The sequence below is a fragment of the Apiospora aurea genome, assembly GCF_038362705.1.
Source record: "Apiospora aurea strain CBS 24483 chromosome Unknown utg000007l_segment0_segment0, whole genome shotgun sequence".
NCBI classification, from domain to species: domain Eukaryota; kingdom Fungi; phylum Ascomycota; class Sordariomycetes; order Amphisphaeriales; family Apiosporaceae; genus Apiospora; species Apiospora aurea.
In genome coordinates, this window is record NW_027117394.1 from 844,512 (window position 1) to 867,805 (window position 23,294).

Sequence of the window (23,294 nt, forward strand, 5' to 3'; positions counted from 1 at the left end):
TCTCGTTCTCCTAGATACCCTCCATTGGCATTTGTCCTTGTCACCACCGCTGTGATCGTAGCATGACGCGACCACTCCCAATTCCTCAGAAACCGCCCCCGAAATGGACTTAAAGCCATTGTCAATAATATTAGAGATGTATTTATCTTGCTCTTCATTGATGTCCTCGGTCAGGCCCAAGCCTGACCTGAGTAACCTGATCAACGCTCTTGTTGCGAAATGGGTCTCCTCAGTCTCCTCATACATGTTCAAAGCCATGATGTAGATGTGCCAATTGATCAACCTTGGGTCGCTGAAGGTATTAATTGGATCATCGTCGACCGTCGATGCCACAACGGTCCGTATCTGGTGTAGCACATCGAATGCCTCTTTCCTGCTATCTTGGCTGAGGTAAAGCAAGGCCAGCTGGTTCATGAGAGTCAAGGTTCGCGCATGAACATCCCCATGATCCCGCTTTGCATCGTCAACCCTTCCCGTCTGCATCTCAATCACTGCATCCCATACACGATATGCATCGCGCCGGGTCGAGTTGCGATGGAAATCCTCGCCCTGTTGGTATAATGCCCTGACAGTCCATACTGTTTCTATGACATCGAGACTCATCCAGGTGATGCAGTCCAGATCTGCAGCGTACGGCGCTAAATGTGAATCTTCAATAAAGTCGTCAAGCGGTTCCAATGCAGCTATCACATTCGATATTGCACATGTTGGTGCGTGCAATTTAGTCATGTAGTAGAAAGCGATTCCAGTCTGCAATTTAGCCCATAAATTGATTCCGGCTTTGTCTTGTGGGCATTCTGGTGCATGAAACATGATCTCTGCAATCAATAAGAAGCCATGCCGTTGTCGAACTCTTTGCAACCCCGGGACGACTTCCCATTGGTTAACAAGCACCCAAGTAGCGTACTCGCTGGAATCGTATTGCGGCGACAACATGAAGTACAGGCGATCCATGAGATGATGTTGCCAACGAACAAAGCCCTGATGACCTGTGGCTTCAAGCCATCGTCGTGTGGCTAGCTGTACCAGGCTGTGCATTCCAAAACGCCCCTCTGGCATTATCGAGATCAAAGAACAATCTGCTAGGAGCAGAACATCCTCATCAAAGGAGCCCTGGTCCCATGATTTGCATATGTTATGCACCGGACAGAGCTCTTTTAGTCGGGAATGTTGTGGTTCAAAAACGGGAGGCCGCAACATGACTCCCCAGATAATCTGAGAGTTGAAAACGCTCATGTACGAAAGGAGGTGGGCTGCCGACGGTCTGGTCTGGTGAATGTGGTCAAACATCAGCTGCCAAGTGATGATGATGGAGTTTTTGGCTTCTGGGTCTCGTCGTAGCTGCCCGCCTTCGAAGTTGAGAAGATTTGTTTTGTCGTGGTCGCTCTGCGCAAACTTCTCAAGATACTGATTGACGGAGCAAAGCGGTCGCCAGCCGAGTAATGAACGCCGCTGCCTGTACAATTGCCAGAGGAATGTACTCGAGAGAGTCAGCAAGGTATTCCATCTTGTCATCTGACTTTCCCAGCTTCTTCTCCGCTAGAGCCACCGCCTCCGCTTGGCTCATTGGGTCGACTTGGATGATGCTGGGCAGCTCGACGAGCTTCAAGGCCGCATCCTTGTTTCGAGAGGTTACGAGGATGGAGCCTTTTTAGCAACTGGGAAGATACGACACCAGATGTGGGCGGCCGGGATGGGTGTTCTGGCTGCTGTCGAACAGGAAATCGGCACTGTCGACGTTGTCGAGGATGATGATCCATTTCCCACTGCTCTCGCTGATCAGCCAGTTGGTAACCAACTGGAGGCCGTCGACTTGAGGGTTGTCTCGCCCCGGCAGCTTAGCGTAGTTGGCAATGTTTTGGAAGTCCATCTCAAACCGTCTCGCGCTGCCTGCGAAGATCCAGAAGACCTAGGTCTCCGGCGACCGCTCACGGACTTGGTATGCGTACTCGATGGCGAGCTGAGACTTCCTATTTGATTTCGGTCAGAGAGCTCGGCCGAGTACAGCGCATGTGAATATGACTATAATGAATAAGTACTTACCCTACTCCGCCTAAGCCAACCAAGGCAGTGCGCGAAAAGCTCTGGGCACGAAACTGATGAAGCCGGTCCATGATATCTCCGCGCTGAACAAAGTCGGCGTCGCGACTGAATGGGATAAGGATGGTTGGATTTGGCCGCGCTTCCGGTTGATCTTAAACAAACGTCCGTCAGTACCCGAAAGTAGCAGGAATAACTTGAGACAATGCGAGGAAAGGAGTGGCCGTACCGTGCAGATGGACGTCTCCCTGAACTATGTCCTGGAAAAGACGACCCCCAGTGCTGACTGACGAGTTGCCGAAGTTCTGGCTTGTGCCTGATCCGGACCCCATAGTGTTTGACATGATCGTAGCGGACGAAAGTGAGCTCTAAGGCACGCGTTTGAAACTGCAGGGTAATGTTGCATTCGAAGAAGACAGGTGACGGGAGAGAGAGGAAGACAGTAGTGATGGGAGAATCAAGGGGCATTTGGAACAGAGACCAGACGGGGAAAGTCAGCGGAAATAAAGCCAGTCTCTGAAATTTGATTACTAACCAATGAATGTGACATGAAACTGTCACATATGAGACCAGACGGCATAATACCCGAGATGTTACATATCAATCCAATATCACTTGGCAGCTGACCTCACCTACAGCAATAACAAAGAACATAAATTACAGAGACCCCTGCCTGGCCCCTCCTCCCGCGGGCAACCTAGACTTATCGAGATTACTCTTCAACGCCATGGATCCGTTGAGCGTCACAGCTAGTGTCATCGCCGTCGCCGGCCTTGCCGTTCAGAGCACCAAAGCCGCCACCAAAGTCATCGATGGGTTGCAAGAGGCGCCGCAGGTCATTGTCCACTCGAGAGCGCTCCTTTCCGGGACAGAGGATTCCCTGACCGCCCTGACCGCCATCTTGAAACCGACCAGAAGCAGCAGCAGCAGCAGCAGCAGCAGCAGCAGTACTTCGACCCATCTGGGCGCCATTCTGCGCGATATTCGCCCCCAAAGAGCCTTGGATTCCACCAAATTGCTCTGCGACAATTTCACGAAAGCAATCTGTCAATACACGGCCCATTCGAGATGTTCGGCTCTCAGCAAGGGGGACAGGGTGAACGTCAGCCTCCACGAGTCGGAGATAACCCGGTTCAACCGGCAATCGAACGGGTGTCAAGACACTATCACTGTCGCTGTTACAACTGTCACATTGTAAGTTGAAGTGGCTTACAACCTGGACGAGAAGCGAAGATAAGACTAATTAGCCATACGCAGACTCATTTCAAGCCGGACATCTGAAAATATTGAGCAGATGAGTCCTCGCTTCGCCGCCCTAGAGCAGACGTAGTCAGCATTGGTCACAAAGCTTTCCCAAGAGGGTTTCGATCATCCAATCCTGGAGGACAAGATGCAGCTGCTACAGATTGAAGAGGGGCAGTCCAGTCGCGACAGAAACGAAGCGCTGCAGAACACCTGCAAGGCTGCCCTGAAGGCGTCACAAGCGACGCGGACCGGCCAGACGTTTGGCTATATGCAGGTGGACAAATCTACCGCTATGCAGGGAATAGTCGGTGCTGCCCAAAAGGACGTTCAGCAGATATTCGGAAACCTGGTGGCTCAGAATGAGAGCAAGGCATATCAGGGGCAACTGGACTCAAACGCATTTGCTGCAATGTTCAAGTAGCATATTGGTGTCGTCTTGTGTAACCCAATATTTAAATACCTGCGCGTATACGTGTTCGAAAGAAATGAAACTCACAGTTTCCTATTCTCCGTGCTCAAGAGTCTAGTGCAACACCTCCCAACGGTACACACTTACCAGCATACGCAATCCCAGAGAGCTGCCACAAACATGACCTCAACCTAATTTCATTCGTACCTGCCAATGTCCCCTCTAGTCGCACTGAAGATAACCCTTCTCCAGCCGAGAGACACGATCGTGTGTGTATACCCGAGGTGGAGGCGCATCGTGGCAAACGATGAAGTCCCTCTCGACCTTGATCCCGGGACACCGCCCGGATTCACTCTCGCCAGTAGCGCTGTCCTCCCGCCGCAAGGTCGTGGCCGACTGCCCCCACGTCCGCTGGAAGTACGAGAAGGGCGCCTGGAACCGGGCCCGGAAATCGGCTCGCATCCCGAGCAGGAACGCGCGCAGGGCCGGGATGCTGGCGGCGATGAGGCTGGACATGCCCTCGGCGGACATGAGGATCCAGCCGAACCAGCCGTACTCTGGACTCAAGTCAGTGTTGGTATCACGCAAGGACGGTTAAGAAACGTGCTTACCATAGAAGTCCGCCATGAACCCCGGCGATATCCACGCGTACCGAAAAATCGTGATCCCTCCCGACACCACCCCGATACTCATCGCCAACCCCTCCCCGACCTTCTCCCGCCTCCGCATCTTCTTGACCGACCAAACCACGACCCACGACATCGCAATCAGCGCGAAATCGCTAAACGCGCTCCACGCCCCGCTCGCCCAGCCGACGTACAGCACCGCCTTCCCGTCGCCCCGGCACGTCCCCTCCATCTCGCCGTACTGCAGCTTCTGCAGCGGGATGCACTGCGTCAGCCGGACGAGGACGAGGGCGAACACGGTCACGGCGACGAGGCCCGCGACGACGATCCAGACGGCGAGGCGCCACCAGCGGTCCCGCCGGAGGCTCAGCAGGGCCAGGGCGAAGGAGACGCGCGCGGTGCCCACCACGACGGTCTCGAGGTTCGGGTAGACCAGCGCCAGGGTGGCGAGCTGGTAGACCCGGCCCGGGTGCAGATTGAGCCGGTCGCGGCCCAGACCGAGCCCGAGGTCCGCGGCGCGCTGCGCGCAGCACGCCGCAGCGAACTGCAGCAGCCAGGCGCCGATCATGGCGAAGTCGTCCCACCAGAGGGGGCGGGCGCGGCTCACTTTGGCGAAGATTCTCAGGGCTAGCACGGCGGCGCCCGCCATGGTCAGGCACCAGATGCTCGCGGACAGGATGCCGGCGTGTGGATTTGCATATTCGTCGAGGAGGGCGGGCGGTGGTGAGGTCGAGTTGGGTTGCAGCTGCTGGGGCACCTTGGCGGGTTGTAAGTTGACGCCGTCTATGTAAACCATCTTTAGATCGGTGTTGATGTACTATTGATGGTATTATCTGAGTTATGGAACGTTAAGCCACGGGACGTCAAAGGCTGGTCGATTCAGACGAGGTCGTGTGGACGACTTATTGTACTAGCCAGTCGATCGTTGTTGCGACCCCTTATCCGCAATTGACGGCCCGACGCCCTTGGATGTCATAACATAAGCCCTTGCAGTCGGCAGGTCACTTCGCAACCCCCTTGCTGTTCACAGCATCTCGTTGGCCGCACCAAATGGCAAACGCGCCAAGATATGCGGCTCAATCTACCTGAGTCGAATTCCGTGTAACCCGAAACGCTGTTGGCAGGGAACGTGTGCAGTTTGCCATATCCCGACAATTTAAATGAAAGAGGCAAACACCACTGGCATAAGAACGTGGCCTCATTACCCAATTTTGCATGCAGTAAGACAGTGAATATATAGCACCTGTTGGGGTGATGTTATGCATCACCATGCGTTGTGTTTTTATGGCGGTAATTGCTGATCCTATTGCAGACGCGGGACTTGTGAGGGCATAACTCTTTCCAGTCTGCGCCACCCCTTGCATCTAAAGACTGCTCCGTTAATATCCAGGTCAATCAACGTTCGAACAGGGGTTCTGATCACAAACGCAGCAGCAGATGGAGGAACCTAGCCAAATGATGCCGACTGACATCGCAAAGGGGGCCGAATCGTCTGAGAAGCTACCTCATTCCACCAATCTGTGAACAACTTCAAGTCACATATCCCAGATCAAATGTTGATGCGATATCATGTCTCATTAATTCGTTCTAAGAAGCTACATGTCTAAGCCCGCGTCTATCCAAACCTCACCGGACAACTCTATGCTGACACTGCGTAGGCAGTACCGTAAGGCTCCAATTTGGTACCCAGGATATCGACGTATCCGTACTTGGAGCCATCCTTGCTCTCGCCCATCTCCTTGCCCCACTGCTGCATGGAACTTTGGAACGCCTTGAGGTGCTCATCGTTCGTAAGGTCGAGCGGCTCCTTGTCGTTGCCGACGAGGCGGATCTGCGTGCCGGCCGCGACGTTGGTGATGCCGAAATCCTGCTCGTCGAGCTTGTAGTCGAGCGCGCCCGTGACCTTGCCCGCGAGGATCTTGTTGGGCAGGTCGAACTCGTGCGTGATGGGCCGCGCCAGCCCCACGCCGTGCACGCTTTTCAGCGCCTCGACCATGGCGCTCGCCGAGCGCAGCCCGCCGGTGACGTACGCCTTGGTCTTCTTGAGCTGCGGCACGATCTGGTCCGCGAAGTCGAGGAAGAAGGCCTCGCGCTTCTTGGTGGACTCGCGCTTGTGCTGGAACCCGAGGGCCTGGTAGGTGCCGCCCGAGAGCTCGACGAAGTCGAACTGGTGCTTCTCGAGCTCGACGCACAGCTGCCGGCAGTCCTCGGTCGAGAAGCCGCCCTCCTGGAACTCGACGCTGTTGAGCTTGATGCTCAACCCGAAACCCTTGTCGGGCACGCGCGCGCGGATCGCGTCGGCGATCTCGAAGATGATGCGGGCGCGGTTCAGGAGGGGGCCGCCGTATTGGTCCGTTCGCTTGTTGGTGGAGGGGGCCAGGAACTGTGCGAGGAGGTAGCCACTAAAAGTTGGTTAGTATCGACCCCCCCTTGAGGATACTGGGTAGGTGTATGAGGGTCAACTTACTGAGCACCATGCAGTTCGACTCCGTCGTAGCCGGCCTTGTACAGGTACTCGGCCGCATGGGCGAAGCCGCCAATGACCTCGTCAAAGTCCTTCTTCTCCATAGGACGGGGCTTGGCGAACGTCATCCCCATGACCTCGCCCTCGAGCTGGACGTCGCTCGCACTGATGGGCGTGGGGTTAATCGCGTCCGTGACCTGTCGGCCCGGGTGCGACAGCTGCGCCACGACCAAGCTGCCGTGCTTCTTGCCCTGGGCCGCGAGCTCGCGGAACTGGTCGAAGCGCTCGCCCTCGAAGGGGGCGTCGGCAGGGATGATGGGGTTGCCCGCGGCCTCGAGCTGGTCGTAGGCGATCATGACGTTGCCCGTCAGGATGACGCCGTGGCCGCCCTCGCCCCAGCGGCGGTACACGTTGACGAGGCGGTCGGTGGGCACGCCGCGCTTGGGCTTGTCCTGGGGGTCCCAGGTCGACAGGCGCTCCGTCATGGCGCCCTTGAGGAAGCGGTTGGGCGCCGTCTTGCCGCTGAACTCGAAGTGCAGGGGCTGGCCCAGGGGCGAGACGTCGACCTTCTCGCTCTGGATGCGGGGTCGCTGTGATGGCGCCATGGTTGGAAGAGGCGTTTGCGTTTTTGTTTCAAGGGTAAACTGAATAAAGAGTTCGCTGTTTGGGTCTATGAACGCGTGAGAGTATATGCAAAATCACAGTCTAAATTTGGGTATCTCTTGAGTTGGGTATGTTGCAGTTCCAAGGGGCATGGCAATCGAGGACCAGCATCTTCTTAAATACATTTTGACCATCTCCACCTCTTCTAGAAAAGCGGTATCTCAACCGGCGCTCGTTCCTGGTAGCTAGTGTGTAGGAGGCGAGTCTGCTGCGGGACAAGCGGACCGCCTGGACAGCAGATTCATGGCTGTGGACCATCTCGGACTTCCATGACGTATTCTACTCACTCTCCAAAGTATTGGCCGGCGGCAAAGACCGTCCCCGTCCACGCCATGTACATAACTATTGGTAAGCCCAGCTATCGAAGTTACTGACAATAAGCTTCAATGCAGACAATTACTAATCCGGCTGCTTGGTCCTATCCGATCAAATCAGATCTAATGATCCTGCCACACGTGGTGATCGCAAAGTTTCTTTTTCGGCACCTTCGTTACCGTCACTGGCAGGCGGGTGGGTTCCGCCCGCACGTCATGAGCAAACCCCGACCGGCAGTGCCCCTCAGTGGGACGAACACTTACTTCTTATCTCCGATCCATCTGTCCGCGCATCATCCTGCTAGGATGTCTTGGCCCGGTCTGCCTGTCAATGTGGCATCATGATAGTCTGGTTTACTATGCTGAATCAGTCAATTGGCTTGGCTAGGACGGGCAGTAGAACGGGAATAACAAGCGGAAAAAGGATGTGGTGCTACTGTAGACTAGTCGCTAGGGGAGTTTGGGACTGCTGAATAATTCCGGCGGTGGCGCCGACCAGTAAAGAATCAATCTTAACTCCAGTCGTGCAGCAATCCAACCTGCCCCCCCAGGCATGGCGAAACAACAACGCAAAGCCAAATCACGACCTCCCCGGCCAAACCTCCTCCGCGATACTCCTGACCAGCCCCAACTTCTCCCACATCCGCTCCCTCGTCATCCCCACCCCGCCCGCAAGACTGCTACTGCTAAACCCGCACTGCGGACTCAGCGCCAGCGAATCCAATGCCTCCTCCACACCAACCTCCTGCGCCGCCGCGACGACGGCCGCCGCCTCCCGGAGGGCCGCCGTCACCGTCCCGCGGTCCTCGAGCTCCGCCCTCTTCGTCGACACCAAGCCCAGCACGGCGTTCTTCCCCCGCGGCAGGAACCGCAGCGGCTCGAACCCCCGCTGCGCTCCCGGTCGTCGAACTCCATCAGGTAAGTGCCGTAGTCCGTCTCGCGGAACAGCTTGTACGCGATCTTCTCGTACGAGCCCGCGACCCAGTGCGTCGAGCCGGCCATGTTGCCGCGGCACAAATGCACGCCCACGTGCAGATCCTTGGGCAAATCGCGGAGCAGCCGGTTGTGCGTGCGGATGTACAGATCCAGCAAGGCGTCGGTGTCGGTCCCGTCCTTGGTGCACCCTTGGACGAACTGCGGAGAGCAGAAGTAGGTCAAGTGCGGGTCGTCGATCTGGATGTTGCGGAGCCCGTGTTTGTACAGCGTTTGGAGCTCGGCGGCGTAGCACTTCGCCAGGTCGTCCAAGTACTCCGGGTCCGAGGCGTAGCCCGACTTGGGCGTCCAGGCGGTCCCCGGCTTGAGCTGGATGTGCTGGTAGTTCGGGGTGGGGATCGTCATCTTGGCCTCCTTCCAGAGGTGCTGCTCCGGCAAGCTGTCGCGGAGAGCGAGCCACTCGGCCAGGTACGGCGACTCCTTGTACCCGATCCTCCCCGTGCACACGACGGCGGCGCGGGTCTTGGCCCCCATGCGGGCGAGGCCCGTCGTGGTCGGGAAGTCGGTGCGGAACGCGTCCGGGATGCGCAGGTCCGGCCTCGCCTCGAAGCCCGACAGCTTCTCGAAGAAGCCGCCGTAGTAGATGTGGCGCGCGTACTCGCCGTCCGTAATGGGCCGGATGCCTTTGTTTAGTTGCAACTGGACCACGTCGCGGATGGCTTGCGATTCGGCCTCTTTGACGGCCTCGGGCACTTCGAGCGAGTACATCTTGGACGGCGAGGCGAGCTCGGCGCGGGCGTCCAGCAGGCCCTGGGGCCGGAGCAGGGAGCCCACGTGGTCGGCTCGGAAAGGGGGTGGCATGTTTGTGGATGTGTGACGGTGCCAGTAAAAGATGGGGGTATTTCCGTGGTGTATTTGAACAACGGCAAGCGTAGTTCAGGTCACTTGAAAGCTCGGAGGCGAAGACTAGATGGGATTGTATTTCCCCGCATCTTCATCCGATGGGGGGTATATTTAGATCCGATGGGACGACATGTTGTGGAGACAATTGCGACTCTATTTCTGCAGGTCTATCACCTCTAAATCCATGATGCATAAAGATATCTCTGATGCTATTGGCCCGAGGCTATGTAACCCACAGAAGGGCATAAAACAGCCCAAACACGCTGACGACCATAAAGGGCAAGATGACAAGAAGCCTACTAGCCACACCGTTCACCAACGCCATCGCCATCAACATCCCGTACACCGTAGCGAATAGGGGGTACAGCACCGGTCTCTGCGGGAGGCCCGTCCCCAGCAACAGCGCCGTGAGCACCAAACACCACCACCTATTCTCTTTCAGCCACATCAACAACCCCCGCCCCAGACTGAGCCGACTCTTCTCGGGGCAGTCGGAGACGAACGAGATATCGCCGCCGTTCAGGTGCTTGTTGATCTCTTGCTTGAGCGGTTTCTCCCTCAGCCTATCGATATCGATACCGACTTCGTCAAATTGCCGGCACATCGTGTCGGCCAGGTACGACACGGCCCTCCAGCCCTTGGTCACCTCCTTCTCCCTCTGCAGCGGGAGCTTGAATTGCGCAGCCAACCACAGGAGCCAGAGCCCGATGGACCACACCGCCAGCAAAATGCAATTCAGCAAGGCCTGGACGAAAGAGAAGCCCCACTCATACACCTACGGAAGGGGGGACTCGTAGTCAGCATAAACTAAGCCCGTGCGAGACACCGAGGAACAGGAGGTGGACGGATGTAGCTTACGTTCATCAGCGGCTGGCAAGCCCCATTCGCCTTGATGTCGTCCATGGAGAAGAGCTGCCCGTGAGCCGTCCACATCAGCCGGCTGCTGTCGTTGAACGGGCACTCGCCAGTGCGGGGGGTCGACCCACCCGTTGCCGTAGAGCATGTCTTCGGGGTCCGGGCCGGGCTCCTCGCTCAAGTGCGAGCCCGCGAGATAGAAGGCCGAGATGTTCAGCGCCGGCGGTTCCAGGATCACCATGACGGGCGCCATGTCCCACTCGGACGTCGCGTCGCTGAGGCCGTAGAAGCCGTTTCGGGATACGTCTGGGATGTGGTTTTCGATTGGTCAGATACACACACATATTATTATCGGGCTTGCGGTTTCCAAGTGGAACCCTGGAGCCGGCAAGACTTACAGAGAGACGTTGCGTTCTTGATCGCGCAGGCCCGGCTCGAGTCCGAACAGTCGGGAGACGGAATCGTGGCCAGGGGATCCTGCATCGACCGAGCGTTCGCCGCGTCTGAATACGGCACCACATAATCGTCCGTCAAATTGATGCGGTGCCCATCGTGTATGATATAGGCGGCATAGTCGAACCGCGCAAAGGGGATAGAGGTGCCATTGCGGTCTTTGACAAAGGTCATCATGACGCCGATATACCCCGTCATGGACCCCACCAGCGTGGGGAACACGAGGACGTACACGGTCGAGAGGACCATGAAGGCCATGGCCGTGGTGGAGATGAGGCGCCGCCGCTTGATGAAGTCCTGGCTGAGCCGGAAGGGGGTGGCGATGTTGGCGTCGCCGTTGATGAAGACGAGGCGGAACGTCTGGTAGGTTACGGGCGCGGACTGCATGGAGGCGGACACATAGTGGCGGAACACTTTCCAGGAGAATATGGCCATTAAGCCCTGACCTCCACGGCCGATGATCTAGTTGTCCGACAGGTCAGCATCAGCAGGCCAATTGTCAGTACGGGGTAAACCTGGTGGGTGATGGTGGTAAGCAGGTAAACAACAGAACTCACCACATCCCAGCATATGTCAATAATCTTGACAGTGGTAAATGACATGGCGCCACTGCCACCAACTTTGTAGGTATTCGTCTTCAGCGTGATGTCGAAGAACCCCATACTAAAAAGGTTCTTCTGGTCGCGCTCCGGATTGACCGTCCCGTCCTCCATGCACGCAGACGGCGTCGACGAGAGACCCATCCCGGACCTCCCCCGCCCGATGAGCACCACCGTAATAACGACAAGAAACGTCAACCAGAGGAAAAATGGGGCGAAAAGCAACTGTCTCTTCCATTGAACCGCCCGAAACTCGGCATCTATTTGCCGCCGCGTCTGTCGGGTGGAGTTTGCAATCCGCTGGTGGAAGGTCGTCCATCCTGATGTTTGCTCGCGTTTACCTGACCCAAGGAGGTCTTCTTCGCTTTGGACCTGTAAGGGGTCCAGCCCCATCAACAAGGATGGCGTACTCATAATGGGAAAGGGTTCGGTAAAGACAGAGGATTGGGTCGGCAGGGATTCCCGTCGGAAGGCCTCCGCGGCGGCCGCCTGTCTCTTAAATGGACCGGAGTATGCAAGAGCCTCATACTGCTTGCACGCTTTTTACCTCGATGAAAGCTCTTAGATAATACGAAGCGAGTGATATTGTATTATCTGACTCCGACACTAGGGTAGTAGTGCAACTGCTGGCGAAAGTCAGCATTGCCCCCAAGACCCAACCTCTGGCGGCTGTCAGCCAACCATTGGCCCATCCCCAATATCCCCGGCAGAATGGCAACGGGCCAATTGGCGATGTTCCACCACTCTGGCTTCATGCTGGTGTGCCACCCCGGAGTTGATCTCCAACTGACTGCGGTGTAGGGCTGAGCTGCAGAAACCTGTGTGTCCGTTCTTATCAGCAAATCAGAAACGGTCTGGATGCAAGTAAGCACCGATTTTCCCGAATGGCTTCTAACTGGCTTGAAGGACTGACCTTGCATGTGATTTCTATTTTTAGCAAACATGACCCTGCCATTCATACCCATACCAACACTGACATAATCATGTCCAGGTGCCGAAAATGCCGTCCTTGGGCTTATAGGGGTTTCTACCTACTCAACGGGACTGATCGCGTCGGTTTTGGCTATATCACCGCGGCCCGGCTGCTAACCGAAGAAGAAGTCTCACTGCTTCAGTGCCTTGCCAAACAGACACTCGTCGCATCCGCAGCTGTCCATTTTCACCAAAAAGGGGGCTTGACGGAAATGCAAACAAACGCAACAGCATCAAAGTGGAAGTTTCGAACTAGCTCTGCAACATTGAATATGCAGCTGGCTACTAATAAGCTGTCTCCTTCTCATCACTGGCCGCCGTCCGGCTGCTTCGTGTTTGTAACCACCGTGCCACGCCCAAGACACACGCGCCCCCGAGCACCGACAGCCCTCCAAACGTCTGCGCGTACCGGTACTGTCCCCCATCCAGCGCAATCAAAGCACCCGCGATCGGCGGACCCGATAAGCAAGCGATGCTGAGGACTGTGAAAGCCATACCGGTCCGCACCCCCATCTTGGCCGGGTCCGCCGTGAGGCCCGCCAACGCGGACGGGAGCAGCGTCTGCACGGCATTGGCGCAGACGCCGTACAAGACGACGAAGGCCATATAGCTGCGTTCCGAGTGGACGCCCAACCATCCCAGTAGCGCGACGCCGACGCCGACGGCGAATGGGATCAGGAGGTTGAAGGAGCCGCAGTAGAGGTCGGCGAGGAGGGCGGGTGCCAACCGACCGGGGACGCCGACGGCGTTCATAATCAACAACAAGAGTAAGGATTCCGTGGGTTCTAGTCCGATGATGTTTGTTCCGTAAGAAGCAATCTAAATTTCAGTTAGTTATCAGTCCGGTGCTGTTTATCAGAGGCAAGTAAACAGGGGCGACTTACGAAGAAAGAAGCGAAGTTGAGACCCCAGCCCACGAAGAAAATGCCGACCGCGAATAGAACATATGTGGCGTCCTTCCAAGATTCCGAGTCAAACCACGGTGCCGACAAGGGCTTCTCAATGGCTTTGTGCTTCGCAATGGCTAGGATGACGGCGCAATTGAAGAGGACGACGAAGCCCATGACCCGGATGGTCCAGGGGTGGCCAATCTTGAATGCCAACTCTCTGGCAACCTGTATGCGGAAAGGGTATTAGATGGGTACTCAGAGGTCTCACTTAATACAAAGAGGGTGGGACGCATTTCAACTCACCATCGTGAAGATCACACCACCGACCAGCGCACCGCAAGACGACACCCCCAAAGCGAAAGCCCTATAACGCTTGAAGTAGAGTGACACCAGCGTCACGCAAGGCGTGAACAGGATGCCGTTGCCCAGACCCTGTACCATGCCCTGCGCCATCAACAACTGTGCGAACTGTCCAGGCCGCTCGACGAAGGAGGTGACGACGATGCCGACGAGCTGCAGGAGGCAGCCCGTCACAAGCAGGCTGCGGAAGTAGCCCTGGTCCATCAGGCGGCCCGAGATGGCGCCCACGAAGGGTAGGGAGAGTTGAAGCGAGCCGGTCCAGGAGATGTCGGCCGGGGAGTGCTGGATGGTGGTCTGCCAGTGCGACTGGAAGGCGCCGAAGGAGGAGTAGTAACCGTAGCTGTTGACCAAGAGTAGGAAGCTCGCGAAGACCTGCAGCCATACCTGGAGCGTGTGCTCGCTTTTCTCCTGGGACGGTGTCGTCGTCTTCTCGGATTTGAAGTCTTCGAGGTCGTCGGAGTCCGAGCTGTATCTGGGAGGGGTATCGAGCGCCGATGCTGCTCGTGACGCTGGTGGTGTAAACCTACCCGTGGGCGATGAGTTCAGCGGGCCGGGTTCGGATAGAGAGACCTTGATCTGTCTGATGACGACGGCAGTCTCCCACGGGGGGCCGACATCCGGACGCGCCAAGGTGGCCTGGGGTATGGAGGACGACATGTTAGAAAAAAAGGGCCTTGAGGGTCCGACGGATGAAGATCTATTCGAAATGTCAAAAGCCGAGCGTGTGATGCAATCCAAAATGAACGGAGACCGATGGCGTCTTCGTCTACACTTAAGAGGAGAAGAGCACAGCTGAACACCCGGTGAGAGACCTATCAGGGTTCGAGAATGGATCGACGAGCTACAGAACATCAAACCGATGATCGTCGATCTCTTCCGACGGAAGGGACGACTGGTTGGGTATCGGCTCGGGCTTCTAACGAACTCACCGAGCGCATGATTGGCCTCTTTCCCAATTGCGATTGGAAGGTGCATTCAACGTCGGACAGCCCCGTTTGCTCCTTGCCGAGGGACCCAATGTAACCGTTCGAGCATGCATGGTCGGGAAGGAAACAAACCTGTGACGTTCCCTTTAGGAACCTTTCAGCAAGAACGGCATTGCCATGTCGGGCTCGGGTTGGCCGCAAGGTGCAAACCTGCGCAGATTTCGCAATCCGTCGCCGTCCGAGGCGTGCGAGCGCTTACGTCGTGGTCGAGTTGCAAACATATCGACCAGAGGTTTAACCTCGCGTTGGCAGACCTTGGCAATTCATGGCTGGGCGCGAGAACCCCGGGCGGAAGCAGGCCAAGAGGGCGAACAAGATCATGTGGCTGCTGGGGGAGGGATCTGGATGCGTTAAATATAGTCAGAGCGTCTCGGCGGGTGGGCCTGCCACTGCGGCATTTCTCGAGTCTTTGTGCACAACCCCTTTTCAGCAGGGGCCAACCCCGTTCAACCGACAAGGGGTGTACTGGATGACTTGAAACCCGCAGCCAACGCGCAGTCGATATGGGAAGATCATTTGTTTCTATCGCCACATCTTACTCGAAGTATTCTTGCTTCTGGGTGGGTACTGTAGGGTCGGCGTACGCTAGTGTCCAGACCCAAAAGCACCCGATGTTTCGTTTCACAATTCAACTGTCAATAGCATTATGGTTACCCTCCAATCCGCAGTCCCCGATATATTGCAAATTGCAACATGAGATATATCATAGTTGCCTCTCTATAGCATATCTGTTTCGATGCGAGACAGGTCAAGTGCTCTCTATGGACTACCTGGTGGCTCTAGTCACTACTTCAGACAGCGACATATTTAATATACTTCTTTTTGATGCCGAGAGCCACCAGGCTCTTTCTGGTGAATTCGGATCGCTATGAAAAGTCAGGTGGTTTGGCTGATGATTGGGCTAGCTGTCAGCCTTCATCAAGATCGCAAGTATAAGCCGGCCACCCCTGCTACGGGCTACCCCTGCTACGGGCCAGGGTAAAGAATAAAATAACAATAATACTATAATATAGAAATAATTTAATTAAAAAATAATAATAAATTCTAAAAATATTAAATTAATTATATAATACCTCGATAATGTTTTCGGTATTATTTTTAGAGTTAGATTTAATTATAATAGCGTTTTATACTAACGATAATGCAGTTATTACTAGACTTTCCTGCGTATTCTCTACTATCCCCCTTTATATACGATGTATATCTATTATCGTTATATACTTCTAATTGGGGTCGGGGATTACTTTTTTTTTTTTTTTTCCTCTTTCTCTTTCTAGATTTACTTTTAAGATAGATTTCTCGTGCTCTAGATTATTAATCTAGCTCGTTAAAGTATTAAAACCTTTCTCGAGCTTTTTAAATAAATAACGCTAAGTAGTGTTATTAAATATAATATTATTATTAATAAATAAAGTGGTAAGCTGCTTAATTTATCGAGAGCTAGTTAGTGTTATTAACTTATAAAAGGTAAATTAAGCGTACGAATCGATCGGTAGTGGCTTAAAAGGTTTAGCCTAAGCTTACCGGTCCGTATCCCTCTTAAGTCTACTATTTAAAGGTTTATTAATATTACGGGGGAAGATGCCGGTAGCTCTTTAACTATTCAGTATATTAATTTTTTTAAAAGCTATCTTACGAGCCTCGCATTAGTATTAAATAAAATCTTTTTTATTTATCGTTATATTTTAAAGCCTTAAATAGCAGAAAGTTATTATCCGGTGAAACTTCTTTTTTAATATATAAAAGGAGTTAAGATTAAGGGGGTAAAAGAAATACGAGGTATAAGTAAAAAAAAAAGGAGTTAGATTTTATTGTTTAAATACTTTAATATAAATTTTATAATAGCGTAGCTAGAATAATTATTTAATATAAAAAGCTTTTATTAGTCTTTTTACGCCGGTGTAATTTAAAGGATAAAAAAATTTTAAACTATATAAGCGCTAATTTATTATTTGTTTACTTTTTCGGTAACGTCGCGAAAAGCTAGTCTTTAATTTCCGCCGCTAAGTTTTTTTTATTATTAGGAATTATTATTATTGAATTAATAATCTTTTAAATATAATTAGCGGTAAGAAGGCTTAATTATTTGCGTTAATATATTTAATAATTAATACTTATTCGCGATTAATAGAGTTTTTAATGATAATTCGTTTTAAGTCGGTAGGATTAATTATTATTTAATTATTATTAAGGCTAGTTTAATTATTTATTTCGTTAATGTTATAAATATACTTAATAAGGGTATTACGAATAAAGTTATAGTTAAGTTTATTAAAGAATTTTTATATATTTTCCTTAGAGGTTATTATAACTCGTTTAAAATCTATTAATTTTAAAAGAGTAGAATTAATTAATAAATAACGTTTATAAAACTTTTTTACCTAGTTTTTTTTAAGTATAATATTATTACCGGCGGCTTTAAGTATACGTTAAGTAAAGATCCGAAAAATGTAATAGAGAAATAAAATGCTAAGAGTATATTGTATAAAGGTTTAAGATATAATCCGAGCTTCCTCGGTTGTAAAAAGGGTTTAAAAGGACTTATTTTTCTCTTGGATTGTTAGATGGCTTCGTATTTACGCGGAAATCGTAGTCCGTGAAATACTATATAGTTTCGCGGCGAATTTAATTAATCGATTATTCGAAATAGTTTAAATCGTAGCCTATAACTTTTTCTCGTTAACTATTATTATAAATAAAAAGAAAAGAGGAAAAGGAAAAGAATAATGTATTTTAATTAATTCTATAATGGAAAATAGTTAACTTATATATATATTTAGGGGTGGTGATCGTAAGGGTTAGTAAAATGGAAGGGTGGCCCGTAGCAGGAGTGGCCCGTAGCAGGGGTGGCCGGCTTAGCTGATCAAATCCAACGACGTTACGTCAATGTCGCTTCTCAGGATAGCAAAGAAGCACTCTTTCAAACATTTTGAACAATCTGCAATGATAGCAATAGCTCAATGCATACCTTTGTCTTAGACCCCTGGGATGTTCCAGAAACATGATGGAGTCCGAGGTTTCCGGGGCAGAAACAGTGACCACGGCAGTCTTTTCAATCCTAGCTTATTCAACTTGAATTCGGTGTACTTCTTGTTTCAAGCGGGCCTTATATTTATATATCCCTGTATGGCTTGTCCTCGATGTCGTTTATGGCCTGTCTCTATCGCAACAATAACTTACTCTTTGGGACAACTTTCTTCACATTAAGGCTGACACTTTGTAGCTTATAAACACTATCACCAGGGTCCGAGACATGCATAGTTATCAAGCAAATGAAGCGAAGGTCTGCATGGGCAGAGCCGGAACCCAAACGCCTGATATGACGCGTATGTAGCCCCTATTAACGCCACTTCTGCAGAACACAATCTGTGTTTCGCTAAACCAGAAATTTAATCCCGGGTTTTACATGTCCTGCTCCCGGAGTGGACTTTGAGGTTTTGGCAAGCCGCGTACTCGACGTACTGGCTAGCTATGGCCAGCATCTTCGAGCCTCAAATTCCCTCCCGAGAAAAGGGAACCGGGAGCGCAACCGCAGTACTGTTTGGATAGGGAAACCCCATTTCTTGGAACGCGTCAAACACCAGTTAAAGAAGGACGAACCAGTTCATATGGAGCTGCCAGCCTTCCCTTGGAAGAATATAGGGACTCACATCTCAGAAGTTCTCATCAATATATGACCTTCAGCTAATATCGCTTGATAATACGGACAGGCCAACACGATCGACAAGGTCCTCGCAACGCCGCCTGATCTGGGCGAGGTCCTCGCCCTGTCCCGCCTGAACGCCATGTGCGAAGCCGTCCGCCGTATCTACCCGCCCGGGGCTGAGTTGACCATCGCCTCGGATGGGCTGTTATTCAACGACATCATAGGCGTATCAGACGAAGATACGTGGGCGTACGGCGAGGCCCTCGTGGCCATCATCGAAGAGAAGGGCTTTGCCCAGAACATCAAGCTTGCCAGAGCCATGGACCTGCTCGGCCGCCACACAGGTCCCGTGGACAAAGACACGTACTTGGAGCTTGCATCGACCTGCCGCAATCGCCTGCTGGCCGAGTACGGCAGAACGGAGGACGAGTTCCGGGCAAGTATGGCCGTCGACGATGACACTGGGCGTACGGTCAAAGGAATAAAGGTATTTCTCCGAAAAGACCTTGAGTGAGTCAACAACTGCTCCTTCCTTACTTACCCAAGGATCCCCATGCTCTTGTCCAAGTCACCTTTAGCTAATTTCACTCTCTAGATACACCCCTATGGCTAGAGCACTCACCAGCGACGAGGCGTACCGCGAATACGTCGAGACAGTGGCCATGGCCGTGATGATCCGCTCCGAATTCTTCACCGACCTCATCGCTGCGCGGTGCCCCACCGCGGTCCGACTCTCGGTTCACCCCTCGACCGGCAGCGCCAAACTCACGATCCCGCTGGTGGAAATAGGCCGCGGCCGCGGCCGGAAAAGTGGTAAAGGGCTCCCCCGAACGCCCTGGCACAGCGTCGTGGCCGTCGACGCCACCGGCAAGTACTCGACCCCCCACGCCGAGGATGTGCGCCAGACGCACACCCTGGTCCGACACCCAAGGCACGGACGGCCATATTACTACCGCACGAACTCGCCGCTGTGGGATGACCCGACCTGCTGGAACGGGGACGAGGTCGTCTTCGAGCCGGTGTACCCGCGCGGCTTACTAGTGTATCCCCGAAGTTCGTCATCGCAGAAGACGCTGAGCGACGAGCAGATCTCGAAGCTCCGCGCGCTGGCCCGCCAGTACCGCGGTAGGGTCATTGTGTCCGGCTTCACCAACGCCGCGGCGGTACTTTCTGCCCCGGCCCAAAATACCGACAGTGACAGCAGCACCTCGAGTGCTTTATACCAGTTCATGCTACTCTGTGTCTTCGTATTCATTATATACTGGTAGAAGTGGTGTCGCGATCGTGGTGCCGATGGCGGCCCTGGTTCGCGTTTGGCACGGCTGGAGTCGGTGAAAACATAGCTGTTTTCTTAAGCGTCGGTGAAGCTAACGAAGGAATGCTCGGTTAAGATGTTAGAGAAGGTTGATCTAGCTTTTGTCCATCCATCAAAGTCTCGTATGAAGGTTGAAACACACTTGTAAATACGAGCTCGGAGCCAATGCCCTTCTCACATGACTTATTCATGAGCCGATACATCAGTGTCTCACGGTCCCCGCTGGCGTATTTTGTCTACCGACCTTACTCCCTACTATCTAACTCGAATCCATTAATCTAATACCCCAAACGCACCAGCCATGGCCACCCTTGGTGCCCTGGAACTCCTCCCCCAAGAGCTCCAGCTCGAAGTCCTGCGCCATTCCGCCCTCCGCTTCGCCCAGTCCAACTCGCGCGCCGCGGCCCTCGTCCGTACCATGGACTGCATGCACGGCGTCAGCAACGCCCTCGCCCCCGCCACCTGCCCTCACCCCGACCTGGCGACTGACCTGCCCATTGCCAGCCGCGACCTCCGGACCTACGGCGCGATCGTCTCGTCCTTGCGCAGATGCTTCAGCCACGGCCGCGACTGTGACTGCGCCTGTAATGGCCAAGAGCACCTCTGTCCCCGCTGTCACGGCAGGGGTATCAGACACCAAGGGTGGATTGAGAATGTTGTGATATTTTGGTCAGAAAAATAGTTTGATTCGTGATTCCTTTTCCATTACTACTGGCAAGTATCTAATTGCCAATAAACACACCAAAAGAGCCAATCCAGAGGTCCAGTAAGCATCCCGGCTATTACTTCGTCCGTGTCATAAGCACGAGCGATGGCTATAGTTGGTAATAGTTAAAGATTACCCATATACCCATCTAGCAGACAGCCCGTGACAGTGTGTAAGGCGTTCTTCGGTAGATGTGGATGCGAGGTCAATGCAATCCTCCAATTCCATGAGGGAATGCTACTCGTGCGCTTGAGAACACCTCCCTCGGCCGTTCCTAGGCATTACCCCATGGGGAATGGAGGAGATCACTCAGGGTCGTCACTTCATTTCAAGTCAAAAAAGGGCGGGTAGCCAAGACCAAGGATGCACAGAATCGTGACCTTTGGACTAAGTACTGATGGTGTGTCCCTCGTCGCGGGGGTCTTGCGAATACATTGCCCATGCTATCGGGATATCCTGCCCGGGCTAGTGGGTTCTCCATCTGGTCCTACGTTCAAGAATTCCACACTTGGAGATTGGGGGGAGGGGGGCGAAAGCAGCAGGCTATGTCAAACAGAAGGCTATTGGTCGTGCAAATAAGCGAGAATGCCGGATATTAATGCACGGGCAGGGTTTCCCCAGGTCGGCGTTCCCGACATGAGGGGAAGATCGACATCAACATAAGAAGGGGAAATGCCACGCCCGAGTTTGAGCAAAGGAAGTAACAATACCTGGTATACACAGTTGGGAGTTATTTCAGTAACCTATTCGATTGGAGCTCCTTGAGTCATTGAACCAATGCCATCATGGCAAATCCCAAACGCGCGGACGACGGTGTTAAGTCTGCGTTGGCAGAGAAGTCCCACGAGGACGCCCAAGCGGGAAACATTGACGAACATGCGACGACGGTGCGGGAGGCCCTCATGAACCACCAGTGGGCTGTTATGTGGTCATTGACGGTGTCCATGTCTGTCATCATGGAAGGTAAGTGGCATTGCCCAAGTCACCTAGCATATGTCAGTTATCCTCTTATGTAGAAACAACGAATGACAACGCCACTTATCCAGGATACGACACGATCCTGATGGGCAACTTCCTCAGTTTCCCAGCGTTCCAGAAACAGTTCGGCGAGGATCATAGCGGCGAGGCGGGATACCAGGTAGCGGCAGCTTGGCGTGAGTGATTGATCATCCCCGCAAGGAAACCCCTGGAATGGACCATACTGACATAGGACTTCGCTGACGATGTACTGGTAGAGTCGGCGTTGTGGGGAGGCTCGATTGCTGGCTGCATCATCGGAGTCTTCCTCAACGGCTATCTGATCAGCCACTTCGGGTTCAAGCGTGTGTTCCTCGCGTCGCTGCTGCTAATGACCGCTTGCGTCTTCCCATCCTTCTTTGGGAAGACTCCTGCCGCTCAGACCGTTGGCCAAGTACTGTGTGGGTAAGTATATGTTCCAGTCATGGTTCTGCCTGCCGTGCATATTTGACTTGTCTGATCCGTCTGTCGCAGTGTCCCGTGGGGAATCTTCGCCACAATCGGCCCTGCTTATGCATCAGAGATCTTGCCACTGGCACTGCGCTCCTACTTGACCGCCTACGTCAACATGTGCTTCGCGATCGGGCAGTTCATCGGCGCGGGCGTGATCCAGGGCCTGCTGAAGCGAGACGACGAGTGGTCCTACCGCATCCCCTTCGCGGTGCAGTGGGTGTGGCCGGTGCCCCTCTTCGTGATCTGCCTGTTCATGCCCGAGAGCCCTTGGTGGCTAGTCCAGAAGGGCCGATTTGAAGAAGCGGAGCAAGTCTTGCGTCGCGTCACCTGCGGTCCGCAGCCGGACAAGGCGCCCCAAACGTTGGCTATGATGGTGCACACCAACACCATCGAGCATGAGATCGAAGCGGGCAGTTCGTACATTGACTGCTTCCGGGGCAGCCACAGGCGGCGGACAGAGATCGCCTGCGTCTCGTTCGCGGGGCAGGTCCTCGCGGGCTCCCAGTTCGCCTACTCGGGCACGTATTTCTTCCAGCAGGCCGGCATGGGCGCCGACGACGCGTACAAGCTAGAGCTGGGCGGGACTGCCATCGCCTTCGTCGGGACGATCCCGTCGTGGTTTCTGATGCGTCGCGTGGGGCGCCGGACCATCTACCTGTGCGGCGTGTCTGGCATCGTCGCCTACTTATTCACCATCGGCATTCGGACCACCAGCTCCCGCAACACCGGCGTCGTCTGGGCGCAATCCTCGCTCTGCCTCGTCTGGCTCTTCACCTTCTCGCTCTCGGTGGGGCCCATGGGATGGACGATCCCGGCCGAAGTATCCTCGACGCGGCTGCGGGCCAAGACCATCTGCCTCGCGGGCAACGGGTACTACCTGATGCTGCTCTGGGCCAACATCCTGGAGCCCTACATGGTGAACCCGACGAGCTGGGACTGGCGCAGGTACACGGGCTTCTTCTGGTGCGGCTGGGCTGCGCTGACGCTTTGCTGGGCGTTCTTCCGGCTCGTCGAGACCAAGGATCGGACGTTTGAGGAGCTCGATCTCATGTTCGCGGCTGGGGTGCCGACGCGCCGGTTCGCGACGTACCATGTTGACGCTTACGCCGAGGACTTGGCTGTTAAGGATCGGGTGGTGGGTGTCGATGCGGCCAAGAAGAAGGAGACAGAGGCTTAGTGGTTGTCGTCATGTCTTATGTTCGAAGTGTGGCATTGCCAGTACGAAAGGTAGAACGGGTTTGAAAGGTCCAGGTGCAGATAGACTCGCTTCTCTGAAACAGCGCCATGTTTGGAAGCTATCAGGGTCACACGTTACTTTGTGCATCGTTCAAGGAGCGAAATGACTTCAGCCTTGTTTTTGAACACTCCAGAGACTCTGGATATCTCATGAAAGCCATCGCAGTAACTCCACATAGATGCTTAACATGACGCATCGAACACAACAA

General features: G+C 53.6%; 11 protein-coding genes across 11 annotated transcripts; 5 read left to right on the top strand and 6 right to left on the bottom strand.

The window, feature by feature from the left end:
- Window positions 1-18: 18 nt before the first annotated feature.
- On the bottom strand, window positions 19-2,384 carry PG986_010553 (tpr domain protein; the record flags this gene model as incomplete). Its single annotated transcript, XM_066846775.1, has 6 exons — window positions 19-1,407; window positions 1,463-1,618; window positions 1,676-1,890; window positions 1,933-1,970; window positions 2,044-2,148; window positions 2,218-2,384. Coding segments are annotated over 6 exons (2,070 nt in total), but the record flags the coding sequence as incomplete, so codon positions are not given.
- A 383-nt stretch (window positions 2,385-2,767) lies between these two features.
- On the top strand, window positions 2,768-3,370 carry PG986_010554 (uncharacterized protein; the record flags this gene model as incomplete). The annotated part of the gene is made up of 2 exons (XM_066846776.1): window positions 2,768-3,234; window positions 3,298-3,370. 2 exons carry the CDS (start codon window positions 2,768-2,770, stop codon window positions 3,368-3,370), a joined length of 540 nt encoding a protein of 179 aa, XP_066696267.1.
- A 60-nt stretch (window positions 3,371-3,430) lies between these two features.
- PG986_010555 (uncharacterized protein) lies at window positions 3,431-3,706 on the top strand (the record flags this gene model as incomplete). The annotated part of the gene is made up of 1 exon (XM_066846777.1): window positions 3,431-3,706. One exon carries the CDS (start codon window positions 3,431-3,433, stop codon window positions 3,704-3,706), a length of 276 nt encoding a protein of 91 aa, XP_066696268.1.
- Window positions 3,707-3,916: 210 nt separating this feature from the next.
- PG986_010556 (uncharacterized protein) lies at window positions 3,917-5,116 on the bottom strand (the record flags this gene model as incomplete). Its single annotated transcript, XM_066846778.1, has 2 exons — window positions 3,917-4,251; window positions 4,306-5,116. The coding sequence occupies 2 exons, from the start codon at window positions 5,114-5,116 to the stop codon at window positions 3,917-3,919; spliced, it is 1,146 nt and encodes a 381-aa protein (XP_066696269.1).
- An 843-nt stretch (window positions 5,117-5,959) lies between these two features.
- PG986_010557 (uncharacterized protein) lies at window positions 5,960-7,389 on the bottom strand (the record flags this gene model as incomplete). Its single annotated transcript, XM_066846779.1, has 2 exons — window positions 5,960-6,722; window positions 6,788-7,389. 2 exons carry the CDS (start codon window positions 7,387-7,389, stop codon window positions 5,960-5,962), a joined length of 1,365 nt encoding a protein of 454 aa, XP_066696270.1.
- Window positions 7,390-8,341: 952 nt separating this feature from the next.
- PG986_010558 (5-methyltetrahydropteroyltriglutamate-homocysteine methyltransferase) lies at window positions 8,342-9,555 on the bottom strand (the record flags this gene model as incomplete). The annotated part of the gene is made up of 2 exons (XM_066846780.1): window positions 8,342-8,579; window positions 8,672-9,555. The coding sequence occupies 2 exons, from the start codon at window positions 9,553-9,555 to the stop codon at window positions 8,342-8,344; spliced, it is 1,122 nt and encodes a 373-aa protein (XP_066696271.1).
- A 265-nt stretch (window positions 9,556-9,820) lies between these two features.
- Window positions 9,821-11,648, bottom strand: PG986_010559 (uncharacterized protein; the record flags this gene model as incomplete). Its single annotated transcript, XM_066846781.1, has 5 exons — window positions 9,821-10,372; window positions 10,456-10,540; window positions 10,584-10,758; window positions 10,851-11,367; window positions 11,463-11,648. The coding sequence occupies 5 exons, from the start codon at window positions 11,646-11,648 to the stop codon at window positions 9,821-9,823; spliced, it is 1,515 nt and encodes a 504-aa protein (XP_066696272.1).
- Window positions 11,649-12,761: 1,113 nt separating this feature from the next.
- On the bottom strand, window positions 12,762-14,383 carry PG986_010560 (uncharacterized protein; the record flags this gene model as incomplete). The annotated part of the gene is made up of 3 exons (XM_066846782.1): window positions 12,762-13,295; window positions 13,361-13,591; window positions 13,670-14,383. 3 exons carry the CDS (start codon window positions 14,381-14,383, stop codon window positions 12,762-12,764), a joined length of 1,479 nt encoding a protein of 492 aa, XP_066696273.1.
- A 3,800-nt stretch (window positions 14,384-18,183) lies between these two features.
- Window positions 18,184-19,626, top strand: PG986_010561 (uncharacterized protein; the record flags this gene model as incomplete). The annotated part of the gene is made up of 3 exons (XM_066846783.1): window positions 18,184-18,246; window positions 18,423-18,868; window positions 18,954-19,626. The coding sequence occupies 3 exons, from the start codon at window positions 18,184-18,186 to the stop codon at window positions 19,624-19,626; spliced, it is 1,182 nt and encodes a 393-aa protein (XP_066696274.1).
- Window positions 19,627-19,974: 348 nt separating this feature from the next.
- Window positions 19,975-20,355, top strand: PG986_010562 (uncharacterized protein; the record flags this gene model as incomplete). The annotated part of the gene is made up of 1 exon (XM_066846784.1): window positions 19,975-20,355. One exon carries the CDS (start codon window positions 19,975-19,977, stop codon window positions 20,353-20,355), a length of 381 nt encoding a protein of 126 aa, XP_066696275.1.
- Window positions 20,356-21,164: 809 nt separating this feature from the next.
- On the top strand, window positions 21,165-23,026 carry PG986_010563 (MFS transporter; the record flags this gene model as incomplete). Its single annotated transcript, XM_066846785.1, has 4 exons — window positions 21,165-21,342; window positions 21,426-21,533; window positions 21,615-21,801; window positions 21,871-23,026. The coding sequence occupies 4 exons, from the start codon at window positions 21,165-21,167 to the stop codon at window positions 23,024-23,026; spliced, it is 1,629 nt and encodes a 542-aa protein (XP_066696276.1).
- Window positions 23,027-23,294: the final 268 nt, after the last annotated feature.